The sequence below is a fragment of the Mustelus asterias genome, chromosome 5 (genome assembly GCF_964213995.1).
Source record: "Mustelus asterias chromosome 5, sMusAst1.hap1.1, whole genome shotgun sequence".
NCBI classification, from domain to species: domain Eukaryota; kingdom Metazoa; phylum Chordata; class Chondrichthyes; order Carcharhiniformes; family Triakidae; genus Mustelus; species Mustelus asterias.
Window position 1 is genome coordinate 29,913,560 of NC_135805.1, and position 15,263 is coordinate 29,928,822.

At 43.8% G+C, this 15,263-nt stretch overlaps 1 protein-coding gene across 2 annotated transcripts in view; it reads right to left on the minus strand.

Moving 5' to 3' along the window:
- LOC144493440 (uncharacterized) overlaps window positions 1-15,263 on the minus strand; it is a 131,913-nt gene that overhangs the window by 65,959 nt on the left and 50,691 nt on the right. Inside the window, exons 4-7 of one of the 2 annotated variants that reach the window (XM_078212350.1) lie at window positions 11,390-11,455; window positions 7,824-7,923; window positions 7,573-7,689; window positions 1,937-2,031 (exon numbers count right to left, since the gene is read on the minus strand). In XM_078212350.1, coding sequence (XP_078068476.1) covers window positions 1,937-2,031; window positions 7,573-7,689; window positions 7,824-7,923; window positions 11,390-11,455 — 378 coding nt within the window. The remainder of the gene's footprint in view (window positions 1-1,936; window positions 2,032-7,572; window positions 7,690-7,823; window positions 7,924-11,389; window positions 11,456-15,263) is intronic. The other variant, XM_078212351.1, reaches the window with a different exon arrangement.

Sequence of the window (15,263 nt, forward strand, 5' to 3'; positions counted from 1 at the left end):
ACCATGGTGCAGACAATGGCGGGTCTCCTGACTGTCAGTGCCAGGTGACCCAGAGGCTCCTGGAGCTCACTCCAGCAGCTCCTCTGTCTCATGGTGTAACCCGGGGCTCATGAGAACCACAAGCGCTGGATCCCATCCCGGGGCCTTCCATCACATAGACTCTGGCAGTCTCTAGCCCTTCTGAATCCTCCCTTCCTGATACCGGTGCATCTCAGGGGTAGTACTGGGAGATGTGGCAATATCAGTGATACCCAAAAGTCAGTCGGGTCCCTCCAGTTTCAGGCCCACCAGAGGACACCCACAGGCATCAGAAAGCAACAGGCTGCCTCCACTTCTGGAGTGCATTTTGGGCAAACACCTACCTAGCGGTAGGCCATGCAAGATTATGAAGTTGTAGATGCATAGAATGGGCTCGGGTGAAGTTAGACACTGTTAGTAAGGGAGTTGTTAATGTTGCACTGTCATGAATCACCAAGCTGAATAATATTGCCCCTCAAAACTGCAACACCTCTGTCTTTGACCCCTGTCCCACAGGAAAGGTTCATCTTCTCATTTAAACTGAGAAACTCCTGCAAGTCTTCCAAGCAATCCCAACATATAGACCCTCAGTGTCAGGCATCCTCAAAAGACTGCCTGATCACTCACTGAATCCTTAACCTTAGCCCTTATCTCCTCCTTGGAGCAGTGGGACAAAGGCACGTGCCCCCCACATTCACTCAGACATGAGCCCGAGAGTCACTCTGCAATCATCAGACAGACACAAGCAGAACCTGAAGAGCATCACAGAAAATGCCGGAAAATCTCAGCAAGTCTGACAGCATCTTTGGAGAGAGAATAGAGCCAATGTTTTGAGTCAGGATGACCCAGGATGTATCCAGATGTTCTTGTGAATGTTAGCACAAGTAGGCCCCTTTAGGTTACTGCATATGTGCAGGCACACAAAAAATGTAAAGGGCAGCCCACTTCACCAAATCGGCCACGCACTTCAACAAAAAAATTAGACTGCATGTTGGAGAAAGCATTCTTTCTGACTGTATCACAGCTTGATTATGGCTTGCTCTGACCAAGACAGCAAGAAACTATAAAGGGTTGTGAAAGTAGTCCAATCCATCATACAAACCAGCTTCCCATCCATTGACTCTGTCTACACTTCCTACTGCATTGGAAAGCAGCCAGCATAATCAAGGACCCCACGCACTCCAGACATTCTCTTCCACCTTGTTCTGTCAGGAAAATGATACAAAAGTCTGAGATCACGTACCAACTGACTCAAGAACAGCTTTTTCCCTGCTTTGAGTGGACCTACCTTTTATTAAGTTCATCTTTCTCTACACCTTAGTTATGACTGCAACACTACATTCTGCACCCTCTCCTTTCTTACCCCCCATGCGCTCTATGAACGGTATGCTTTGTTGGTATAGTGCGCAAGAAACAATACTCTTCATTGTATACCAATACATGTGACAATAATAATAAATCATACCCAATTAAATCAAAGCATACCAAAAACAAAAAGCAATAGAACGGGACCAAACTTGGTATCTGACAAATCAGCACAAACGGATAAGACCTTAAATTGAGGCCCTTGTCTGCCCTCTCAGGTGATGTAAAAAATTAGGGGAGTTACCCTGGGTCAATATTAATTCTTCAATCAACATCATCAAAATAGATTATGTGAATATTATCATATTACTGCTTGTGGGAGTTTGCAGTGCACAAATTGCTTGCCCTGTTTCTTAAATACAACCATGACTACACTTCAGAAATACTTAATTGGCTTATAAAGCACATTGGGACAATCAGTTGTAGTGAAAGGCACTATATAAATGTGAATTTTTTTTTCCAACTTTTATCTCTTGAGTTCAGCACATCTTGGGAATGCAGAAAGAACAGGACTTGAAATACTGCCTGTGTAAAGTTGCCCTGAGAACAGCACCTGACTCGGTCCAAGTAGCGGAAATTCCACATTTTCTTCCTGCAGCGTTGCTCCTCGGTTTTCACAAACATGTTTAAGAAGCTTTTTCACAGGACCTAAGGAGCCCAAAAAAATTGGCCAAGTACTTAGAAGAATGAAAATGAGTCATAATTTGCAGTAGCAGGGCAACAAATGACATTCATTGTTAGTTAAGACTTCAGCCTGCCTGTTTAATCACAGTGATACTTGGTGCTGCAAGTTTCTGAAATTTTGTAGCAGAGAAACTGGGCATCTGGGACCTGAGTGAACAGGACAAACCAATCAAATTGAAGTTTGTGAAATTAAAGCACCAGGACTGAGAAGAAAATGTTGATTCGAGTGGTAAATTCAATGTCAAACCAAGTACGGAAGGCCTCTGGATTAAGAGAGAGAGAAAAAGAAAGAAGAAGTAACATTTTTATTTAGATTTTTAAAATCTCTGCGAATTAAAATCTAAAGGAATAAGAGTCCACACTTGTAATAATTAATTTTCAGTACCATAGAGTATATATCACACAAATTAAAACTTATTAGATTGTTAAATGAGTTGTTAGACTGAATTTGGAAAACAAATACAAATAAAATTTACAGTTAATTGGAGCATCTGTTTTCCATTCAGAATACCACTAAGGACTTTATGATTCAGTCCTCAAGATTTTGAAATTAATCCTGGAGTCTCTGGAGTGTGGTATCTCAACTGAGAAATGCCAAAACTGGATATTAGAGACATAGAGGTTTACAGCATGAAAACAGGTCCTTCGGCCCAACTTATCCATGCCTTTTTTTAAAAAAACCCCAAGCTAGTCCCAATTGCCCGCATTTGGCCCATATCCCTCTAAACCTATCGTACCCATGTAACTGTCTAAATGCTTTTTGAAAGACAAATTTATACCCTCCTCTACTACTACCTGTGGATAGGCTGACAAGACGTGAGGCCACATTGGATTTGGTACTGGGAAATGAACAGGGCCAAGTGTTAGATTTGGTTGTGGGAGAGCACTTTGGAGATAGTGACCACAATTCGGTGTCTTTTGTTATTGCAATGGAGAGGGATAAGGCCGTACGGCAGGGCAAGGTTTACAATTGGGGGAGAGGTAATTATGATGCGATTAGACAAGAATTAGGGGGCATAAGTTGGGAACAGAAACTGTCAGGGAAAGGAACTAATCAAAAGTGGAACTTTTTCAAGGAACAAATACTGGGTGTCCTTGATAGGTATGTCCCTGTCAGGCAGGGAGGAAATGGCCGAGTGAGGGAACCATGATTCACGAAAGAGGTGGAATGTCTTGTGAACAGGAAGAGGGAAGCTTATGTAGGGATGAGGAAACAAGGTTCAGATGGCTCGATTGAGGGTTACAAGTTAGCAAGGAACGAGCTGAAAAAGGGGCTTAGGAGAGCTAGGAGGGGACATGAGAAGTCCTTGGCGGGTCGGATCAAGGAAAACCCCAAGGCTTTTTACTCTTATGTGAGGAATAAAAGAATGACCAGGGTGAGGTTAGGGCCGGTCAAGGACAGTAGTGGGAACTTGTGTATGGAGTCAGTAGAGATAGGCGAGGTGATGAATGAATACTTTTCTTCAGTGTTCACCAAGGAGAGGGGCCATGTTTTTGAGGAAGAGAAGATGTTACAGGCTAATAGGCTGGAGGAAATAGATGTTCGGAGGGAGGATGTACTGGCAGTTTTGAATAAACTGAAGGTCGATAAGTCCCCTGGGCCTGATGAAATATATCCTAGGATTCTTTGGGAGGCAAGGGATGAGAATGCAGAGCCTTTGGCTTTGATCTTTGGGTCCTCACTGTCCACGGGGATGGTGCCAGAGGACTGGAGAATGGCGAATGTTGTTCCTCTGTTTAAGAAAGGGAATAGAAATGACCCTGGTAATTATAGACCGGTTAGTCTTACTTCGGTGGTTGGTAAATTGATGGAAGAGGTCTTTAGGGATGGGATTTACGACCATTTAGAAAGATGCGGATTAATCCGGGATAGTCAGCACGGATTTGTGAAGGGCAAGTCTTGCCTCACAAATTTGATTGAATTTTTTGAGGAGGTAACTAAGTGTGTTGATGGAGGTAGGGCAGTTGATGTCATATACATGGATTTTAGTAAGGCGTTTGATAAGGTCCCCCATGGTCGGCTTATGATGAAAGTGAGGAGGTGTGGGATAGAGGGAAAGTTGGCCGATTGGATAGGTAACTGGCTGTCTGATCGAAGACAGAGGGTGGTGGTCGATGGAAAATTTTCGGATTGGAGGCAGGTTGCTAGCGGAGTGCCACAGGGATCAGTGCTTGGTCCTCTGCTCTTTGTGATTTTTATTAATGACTTAGAGGAGGGGGCTGAAGGGTGGATCAGTAAATTTGCTGGTGACACCAAGATTGGTGGAGTAGTGGATGAGGTGGAGGGCTGTTGTAGGCTGCAAAGAGACATAGATAGGATGCAAAGCTGGGCTGAAAAATGGCAAATGGAGTTTAACCCTGATAAATGTGAGGTGATTCATTTTGGTAGGACTAATTTAAATGTGGATTACAGGGTCAAAGGTAGGGTTCCGAAGACTGTGGAGGAACAGAGAGATCTTGGGGTCCATATCCACAGATCTCTAAAGGTTGCCACTCAAGTGGATAGAACTGTGAAGAAGGCCTATAGTGTGTTAGCTTTTATTAACAGGGGGTTGGAGTTTAAGAGCCGTGGGGTTATGCTGCAACTGTACAGGACCTTGGTGAGACCACATTTGGAATATTGTGTGCAGTTCTGGTCACCTCACTATAAGAAGGATGTGGAAGGGCTGGAAAGAGTGCAGAGGAGATTTACCAGGATGCTGCCTGGTTTGGAGGGTAGGTCTTATGAGGAAAGGTTGAGGGAGCTAGGGCTGTTCTCTCTGGAGCAGAGGAGGCTGAGGGGAGACTTAATAGAGGTTTATAAAATGATGAAGGGGATAGATAGAGTGAACGTTCAAAGACTATTTAGAACATAGAACAGTACAGCACAGAACAGGCCCTTCGGCCCACGATGTTGTGCCGAGCTTTATCTGAAACCAAGATCAAGCTATCCCATTCCCTATCTTCCTGGTGTGCTCCATGTGCCTATCCAATAACTGCTTAAATGTTCCTAAAGTGTCTGACTCCACTATCACTGCAGGCAGTCCATTCCACACCCCAACCACTCTCTGGGTAAAGAACCTACCTCTGATATCCTTCCTGTATCTCCCACCACGAACCCTATAGTTATGCCCCCTTGTAATAGCTCCATCCACCCGAGGAAATAGTCTTTGAATGTTCACTCTATCTATCCCCTTCATCATTTTATAAACCTCTATTAAGTCTCCCCTCAGCCTCCTCCGCTCCAGAGAGAACAGCCCTAGCTCCCTCAACCTTTCCTCATAAGACCTACCCTCCAAACCAGGCAGCATCCTGGTAAATCTCCTCTGCACTCTTTCCAGCGCTTCCACATCCTTCTTATAGTGAGGTGACCAGAACTGCACACAATATTCCAAATGTGGTCTCACCAAGGTCCTGTACAGTTGCAGCATAACCCCACGGCTCTTAAACTCCAACCCCCTGTTAATAAAAGCTAACACACTATAGGCCTTCTTCACAGCTCTATCCACTTGAGTGGCAACCTTTAGAGATCTGTGGATATGAACCCCAAGATCTCTCTGTTCCTCCACAGTCTTCGGAACCCTACCTTTGACCCTGTAATCCACATTTAAATTAGTTCTACCAAAATGAATCACGTCACATTTATCAGGGTTAAACTCCATTTGCCATTTTTCAGCCCAGCTTTGCATCCTATCTATGCCTCTTTGCAGTCTACAACAGCCCTCCACCTCATCCACTACTCCACCAATCTTGGTGTCATCAGCAAATTTACTGATCCACCCTTCAGCCCCCTCCTCTAAGTCATTAATAAAAATCACAAAGAGCAGAGGACCAAGCACTGATCCCTGCGGCACTCCGCTAGCAACCTGCCTCCAATCCGAAAATTTTCCATCGACCACCACCCTCTGTCTTCGATCAGACAGCCAGTTACCTATCCAATCGGCCAACTTTCCCTCTATCCCACACCTCCTCACTTTCATCATAAGCCGACCATGGGGGACCTTATCAAACGCCTTACTAAAATCCATGTATATGACATCAACTGCCCTACCTTCATCAACACACTTAGTTACCTCCTCAAAAAATTCAATCAAATTTGTGAGGCACGACTTGCCCTTCACGAATCCGTGCTGACTATCCTGGATTAATCCGCATCTTTCTAAATGGTCGTAAATCCCATCTCTAAGGACCTTTTCCATCAATTTACCAACCACCGAAGTAAGACTAACCGGTCTATAATTACCAGGGTCATTTCTATTCCCTTTCTTAAACAGAGGAACAACATTCGCCATTCTCCAGTCTTCTGGCACCAGCCCCGTGGACAGCGAGGACCCAAAGATCAAAGCCAAAGGCTTTTTCCTCAGGTGGATGGAGCTATTACAAGGGGGCATAACTATAGGGTTCGTGGTGGGAGATATAGGAAGGATATCAGAGGTAGGTTCTTTACGCAGAGAGTGGTTGGTGTGTGGAATGGACTGCCTGCAGTGATAGTGGAGTCAGACACTTTATGAACATTTAAGCAGTTATTGGATAGGCACATGGAGCACACCAGGATGATAGGGAGTGGGATAGCTTGATCTTGGTTTCAGATAAAGCTCGGCACAACATCGTGGGCCAAAGGGCCTGTTCTGTGCTGTACTGTTCTATGTTCTATGCCTCTGGCAGCTTGTTCCTGACACTCACCTCCCTCTGAGTGAAAAAATTGCCCCTCTGGACCCTTTTGTGTCTCTCCCCTCTCACCTTAAACCTATGCCCTCTAGTTTTAGACTCCCCTACCTTTGGGAAAAGATATTGACTATCTAAGCTGATCTATGCCCCTCATTATTTTATAGACCTCTATAAGATCACCCCTCCTATGCTCCAGAGAAAAAAGTCCCAGTCTATCCAGCCCCCCCTTATAACTCAAACCATCAAGTCCCGGTAGCATCCTAGTAAATCTCTTCTGCACTCTTTCTAGTTTAATAATATCCTTTCTATAATAGGGTAAAGAAAATTAGTGGGAAGAAAATAGCTCTGGCTGGTCCAGGTTCATGATCATAATGAATGGCAGAGCAAGTTCGAAAGGCCAAATGGCCTCCTCCTGTTCCTATTTTCTATGTTTCTGTGCTTTCTTTGGGAGTCTGGGCTGCTCGTTTTACCTGAATCTCAACAGTGATTCTCACAAATAGCTTTACAAATTCAATCAGAAATTTCCCAGACATTGGCAGAGCCAGTACAACCTGGTCGTACAAACTGACAAAGGGTCCTCCAGACTCGAACAGTTAGCTCTATTCTCTCTCCACAGGTGCTGTCAGGCCTGTTGAGATTTTCCAGCATTTTCTTTTTTGGTTTCAACCAGGTCTTTTGCTGTTTTCCTCAGAGGGAGCAGGGGCGGGGAGGTTGTAGTTCTAATGGTCTTCTGCCAAAATTACAACAGGAGAACCATTGAACACTCCAAAGAATTTTGGGGTCAGTGGATGACAAAAACGGTTTGTTTTTAATGAAATATTGTCAGTTAGAATTTAATTAGCGCAAGAGTGTACGTACCATAGGTCACATTTAGCATGAATACTGTGTCGCCCTGCTTCAGATCCTGACTTCTTACAACACAGTTCATTGCCATGGTAACATTTGGTACCAGCACTAAATCAGTAGGAGAGCAATCTGAAATACAGCAAAAATAACCTCTAATGGATGTAGTAAATTGTGTCAAAAATATCAAAACAGTGGGAAACAGAAACACAGAGATACTATACAATATATGAGAGTGGGGAAAAGAAAAATGCAACATTTCATACCCACAAACTCAGCTAATCGCTTGGTAACAAATACCAGATGAGGCAGCAGCTCTCTGTCATAAAACCGCAGAGGTTGTCGTTCAATATGCACCTGCCATTTCTGTAAGAGAGTTTAAAATAATTAAACAATTGCTATTCTTCTGAATGCCGCGATCATTTAAAATAAAGATAAATAAAAATCTGTATCACGGACACAATTTGTGTATTTTCTTACTGTACTTGATCAACATGTTTTAGAAAGAAAGAAACCCTACAGTGCAGAAGGAGGCCATTCAGCCCATCGAGTCAGCACCGACAACAATCCCACCCACGCCCTATCCCCGTAACTCCACATATTTACCCCGCTAATCCCTCTAACCTACGCATCCTGGGACACTAAGGGGCAATTTTAGCATGGCCAATCAACCTAACCCGCACATCTTTGGACTGTGAGAGGAAACCGGAGCACCCGGAGGAAACCCAAGCAGACACGGGGAAAACGTTCAAACTCCACTCAGACAGTGACCCAAGCCGGGAATCGAACCCAAATCCCTGGAGCTGTGAGGCAGCAGTGCTATCCACTGTGCCACCCGTATGTGAGGTGTGTGTATTTTCTTACCCAAATTCTGTTTGGTCTCAATTTAAACAACTTCAGCACCAAGTGCTTTTGTGAGTTTAAAAATAAAGTTTATTTATTATTCCATGTTTGCCCTGCGGGTTTAAAAATGTGGGGCTGATTTTACCACATCGCCATGCCTAGCGAACAGTGCCACAAGACGGGAAATTAGTGTGCGATGCTAAAAATCCGATTCGTGCCCAGCACCAAACAGTTTCCAATCTTCCGGGCCCCTTCCAAGTGGTGCGAACTGCTTCCCACCTCTCTGGCAAGATGTCACATCCACATGAACCACTACTGGTCTGTACTAGTACGAGCTGCTCATGCCGGGGGTCTCAGAGGTCATTGAAGACTCTGGGTGGTCGGAAGCATGGCTTGATAGTGCTCATTGGGCAGTGCCCATCTGGCGGTGCCCAACAGACATCCTGGCAGTGCCACCACACATATTGGCAGCAGAGATTAGGCACCTCACCAGTGGACAGCAGGCACCCCAGAAGTGAACAACAGGCACCACTGGTGTGTTGGGGCAGTGCTGGAGGATGGGGCAATGACAGGGGGGCTCTGCAGAGGGGTTATGCAGAGGGGCTATGAAGGGGGGCTGTGTAAGGGGTCATACATGGGTCATACATGGTCGGTGCAGACTCGATGGGCCGAATGGCCTCTTTCTGTGCTGTAGGGTTTCTATGATTTCATACAGGGTTGTATCATGAAGGGGATCATGGTTGGGGGACATGTTGGGGGCCAGTCAGGGGACCCATTGGGAATGCCCTGATGCCCCTCTGTGGGCAACCCTTAGTGGGGTGGGGGGGGGGGGGGGGTGAGCATGTCGCTGACAAGGGGGGGGGTGTCCGATGTCCATGGGGGGTGGGAGGGGTCACCCATGCACTGTGAGATTGGGATGCCCTTGCAAAATGGTGGCCAGTGCTCTGAAGCCAGTTTCACCGGTGTGTTTAATATTTCAAGTCAATTACTTTTGATCAGGACTGGGAAAAGTTCAAGATATAACAGGTATTAAGCAAGCACAGAGGCAGGGAAAGAATGGAGGGCAGAAAAACCCTATTATCTAGGGAACTGGGAGGCAAGAATATCAATATACACAATACTCTGAAATGGCTGGATTTCCAGTAAGCTCATTGCTTTCAGAGACAGTACTGAATGTGGTGCTGTACAAGTGGCATAATACAGAACTGCTGGTTTATTGAGTGTGAACCAGTTGCTTTACACAACATTGAAGATATATAGCGTAGACTCAGAATCACTCTTTTATTAACTATGTTAAAACAGTGGCTATACATTAAAGAAAAGTTCTGTGAAGTGTTTGGGTGTTAATTGTATATCAATAGCGTTTAATTATATGCAGGTGGAAGCATTAATTGCGATTTCATTTAATAGAGCATGTATAAAGAGATACTCACTAAAACTGTGGTGTGGTTGAGCTAGGAGGTGTAAGGGTTGAATTTCACTCTGTCAATAAATGTAAGACTGAGTGAAGATCAGATCAGCCTCCACTGGATGGCTTTCCAGAATATAACATGGGATTGTCCTGAGGTTGTGAAAGGTGGCACAGAAATGCAAGTTCTTTCTTTCATGGTTGTCTTGTAACATTTATACAAGCGGGTTGAAATCTAGCATGACTGCAATAAGGAATTTGTCCGCCAAAGCCTCCGCATCTCAGTGGGGATACTCATGATTAGTGATTCTACTGTGCCTAGTCACTATATTGCCATATTATTAATGGTAGCCTGCAATCCTTACAACTGTTGCCTAGCTGAACAATATCAATTTCTAAAGTTGTATGTATGGAAGCAAATAAATTATCAGCATGGGCACGGTGCAATGATATTTCCTGTTGAAAGCATGCTGTATGATCACTATGCTGGACCCATCTTACAGCAGATCAGTCATCAGTCCCATCAATATAGTACCCAGAGGAAACCAGTACATGGGTTTCCTCCCGGTGCTCCGGTTTCCTCCCACAGTTCAAAGATGTGTGGGTTAGGTTGATTGGCCATGCTAAATTGAGCCTAGTGTCAGGGGGTTTAGCAGGATAAATATGTGGGGTTACGGGAATAGGGCCTGGGTGGGATTGTGGTCAGTGCAGACTCGATGGGCCAAATGGTCTCCTTCTGCACTGTAGGGATTCTATGATTCTATGACCTTCATCACAAGTGGTTTATGCTTCTGTACTTCCTTCTCATTTTCACTTATTTCCTCCTCTGTTGGCATCCTTCTATTTGCGAGTGATGATGGACACACAGCAAGCGATTCATTTAGATGGGTGTCTTCACTTGGTGCATCTTAGCTGATGGCTCTGAAAGGCAATCTTTGAGAGGCAGGTTCTCCCACAAGCGCTGCACATGAAGCTGCCAAGTGATGTTGTGGGTTGTTGTTTTCGGTTTTGGAGCATCAGTAAAGTAATGGAAGTGGTCATCAACAGCGCTTTCAAGCGGCATTTGTTTAGCAATAACTTGCTTCCTGACACTCAGTTTGTGTTCCGTCAGGGTCACTCAGCTCCTGACCTCATTACACCCTTGCTTCAAACATGGACAAAAGAGCTGAATGCCAGAGGTGAGGTGACAGTGAACTGTCCTTGACAACAAGGCTGCATTTGACCAAATTTTGTATCAAGGAACCCTAACAAGGCTGGTGTCAATGAGAACAACTTATCCAGTACAAGTACACAAATTGTAGCAACAAGCTGTTTTTAATATGAGTTAGCAACACGCCACACGTGATGTAGTAGCTGTGAAATATTTGAAATGTTTACTACATAACCACTTATTAGTGATAATTAGCTTAATTGGATTAGACAAGTATTCAGCACTATAGTGCTTACAGCTGCTTTTTCCAAACAACAATTAGGCAACAATCAGCTATTCTCCACTCCCAATACGTCCCTTTCACCCAAAATAGATCAAGTTTGTTTGTGATGGCAACTAGAGTCTCTTGGCTAATATTGCTGGGATCTCACCTGGGCAACATCCAGAGCATCTTTCAAAGTGCCGCCAAAAGCACCGTGATTCATAAATGTTGTCTCCTGTGCCAAACAAAGACAGTTGATTACAAAAGCATTACTGTAAACACACATCTTGTTTTTCTTATCACAGAATCTGAAGGCAGAATTTTATTGGCACGTCCACCTGAGGTTCATACGATCCCTCCCAAGGCCAACGAAGAATGCCGTTCTCCCAGCCTCACCTGTCCCCGGCATCAGGGCAGGAGTGCCAGTAAATTCCGCCATAGTCTTACACCACAAAAGGAGGCTGTTTAGCTCATCATGTCTTCGAAAGAGCATTTTTATTGAATTCAAGAGAATCCCATTGCCTCTTCCCGAAAGCCTTGTAATCTTTTTCCCTTTAAGTATTTATCCAATTCCCTTAGGAAAGTATTAATGTATCTGCTTTCACCGCTCCCTTAGGCAGCACATTCCAGATCATAACAATGCCGAAAAAGAAAATTCTTCTTGTCTCTGGTTCTTATGTCATTGTGAATCAATGTCCTCTGTTTATTGTGACTGCGAAGAGTTTCACCAATTTCAGTGCTGGCATTAGGTTAGTTGTTAAGTCTCGATAATGCTGGATTCCTCTGCAGAACCACAGAAATTCAAACTTACACCTCTTTTCCCCCTTTATCCTGCAGGTCTCATTCTAGCTCATTTTTCCATTCTACTATCTTTAGCTGCTAATCCATCCTAGCAATGCAGGACAGGGACTCAGCTGAAGAGAGAAGAGGATGAAGACAGTCTAGAGTCTTTCTTCCATCTTGTTGCAAATTGTGACAACGATGAGGAAGAGGAAAGTCAGCTCACGCTTGATTCAATGCACCCCTCAAACTCTTCCTCAAACCACTCAAGGTACAACTCAGCGACCGTTAGATTTTCAAGTCTGGGAGCAGAGAGGTGGAGAATGTGACAGCATGGCACTCAGTCACATTGAATCGAATGGGCATTGTATTCTTTGCTGGCAAGTGCAGCAACCACTATCACTGGTAGTGGAGCTGGTTTGCTGAAATTGAAGAAGGGTGACAAGTATTTTTAGCCTCCCTGAGTTGCAAACAGCAATGACCAGGAGATCAACTGCTCAATCTGGACGGGCAATCCCATCAGGTTGGCAACTCCAAATTACTATAACAGAAGCAGATTAACTCATTTTACATCTATTAACATATTTTAAAAAATCTTTAACTAAGATAATTAAAATGGAATGCCGAAAGGTGGGACAAGTAAATATTTACCCTTTGAACAGGCTGTATGCAGTGCACTAAGATACATTTCTTTACCTTTCATGCATTCTTGGCTCATGTTATTTTAATTCTCGCTTTCTTCCATATTTTCCTCCTATTCCTAGCACTAGCTCCTCCACCACTTTTGTAATGTTTTCCTTGTGCAGTCTACAACCGCTTCTTTGCAAAGCTAATTTCTCCTCAGTGTACCTGAACAGATGCCGGAGAGCGGCAACTAGGGAATTTTCACAGTAACTTCATTAGTGTTAATGTAAGTCTACTTGTGATACTAATAAATAAACTTTAAAATCTTTAAACAAAGACATCTGGAACATCATGCATACACAAACAGCATATAAAGGAACAGCATCAAAAGCATCGCCCTGGATAACAATTATTGATTCTGAGAGACTCCCAAGCATTCCAGGAAACCCTAGTTGAAGCAAAAGCAGGCCCAGCAGGAGGTCCTCTGATTGGTAATCTAGTCAGATGCATCTGATGACCCAAAATAAATAGGATCAGAGAATAATTAATTTTTTAAAAATGTAGTCACAAACCATCCAAGTAATCAGAGGTAAGAGCAAAATACTTCGGATGCTGGAATCTGAAACTAAAACAGAAAATGCTGGAAAATCTCAGCAGGTCTGACAGCATCTGTGGAGAGAGAATAGAGCCAACATTTCAGCTTGAAACACTGACTCTATTCTCTCTCCACAGATGCTGTCAGACCTGACGAGATTTTCCAGCATTTTCTGTTTTCGTGTCAAGCAGTTAGAGGGTTCTTCAGCCCCTGGACATGCACATTAATATGGGGATAATATTTGATCCTTCTTTTATTCATTCATGGGATATGCGTGTGGCTGGCTAGGCCAGTATTTATTGTCCATCCCTAATAGTTCTTGGGAAGGTGGTGGTGAGCTGCTTTCTTGAACTGCTGTAGGTACACCCAGAGTGCTGTTATGGAGGGAGTTCCAGGATTTTGAAGGAGCAGCAATATATTTCTAAGTCAGGATGGTGAGTGGCTTGGAGGGGACTTACAGGTGTTGGTGTTTCCATGTATCTGTTCCTCTGTCCTCCTAGGTGGTAATGGTTGTGGGTTTGGAAGGTGCTGTCCAATGTGAGGTCATCCATTTTGATAGGAATCATAGCAAAATGGACTATTATTTAAATGGTTAAAAAGCATGCTGCTGTGCAGAGGGACCTGGGTGTCCTTGTGCAGGAATCTCAATGAGTTGGTTTGCAGATGCAGCAGGTATTTAAGAAGGCAAATGGAATTTTGCCCTTCATTGCTAGAGGGATTGAGTTTAAAAACAGTGAGGTTATGTTGCAGCTGTATAAGGTGCTGGTGAGGCCACACCTGGAGTACTGTGTACAGTTTTGGTCTCCTTACTTGAGAAAGGATATACTGGCACTGGAGGGGGTGCAGAGGAGATTCACTAGGTTAATTCCGGAATTGAGAGGGTTGGCTTATGAGGAGAGACTGAGTAGACTGGGGCTATAATCATTGGAATTCAGAAGAATGAGGGGAGATCTTATGGAAAATTATAAGATTATGAAGGGAATAGATATGATAGAAACAGGGAAGTTGTTTCCACTGGCGGGTGAAACTAGAACTAGGGGGCACAGCCTCAAAATAAGGGGAAGCAGATTTAGGACTGAGTTGAAGAGGAACTTCTTCACACAAAGGGTTGTGAATCTATGGAATTCCCTGCCCAGTGAAGCAGTTGAGGCTACCTCACTGAATGTTTTTAAGGCAAGGATAGATAAATTTTTGAACAGTAAAGGAATTAAGTGTTATGGTGAGTAGGTGGGTAAGTGGAGTTGAGTCCTCGAAAAGATCAGCCATGATCTTATTGAATGGCGGAGCAGGCTCGAGGGGCCAGATGGCCTACTCCTGCTCCTAGTTCTTATGTTCTTATGAGCCTTGCTGTGTTCTTGTAGTGCATAATTTTAAGTAGGGTGGTGGATATTGGATTTAGATCATAGTCCTAATCCCCACCAGCCATCAATCTAATCAGTTAAACACTTGTTAAGTATACCAGAGAAAGGAATTTCAACATTTATTAGATGTTAAATGAATGTCAGGGGAATGAATTTTCGGTCAAAATTTAATTTGTCTGATCTCACTGGAATTTTGTCATGGGAAGGCAGTGGCATAGTGGTATTCGCAATTCACAGACCCAGGAGCACCCAGGTTTGAATCCCACCATGGAAGTTGGTGACATTTGAATCCAATAAAAATCAGGACTTAAAAGTCTAATGATGACCATGAAACCATTGCTGATTGTTGTAAAAATTCATCTGGTTCACTAATCCACTCTAGGGAAGGAAATCTGGCCTACATGTGACTCCAGATCCACAATGTGGTTGTCTCTTAACAGCCATTAGGAATGGGCAATAATAATATTTATTGGCCCAGCTAGCAATATCCAAATGAATAAAAAAAGCTTGCCAAATTGGTTTGTGTGCTATAGTTATCCAGGCAGATTCCTGTAAGTAGCAAGGGTCTCATTAAAATATAATCATCTGTTCTAGGCACATAAAGACAATGTCAGTGCTCTTTGAAGCAGGCCCATGATATAAGCTGATCCTAGGTTGTTGTTCCTCCTTATATGTGCTGGTAA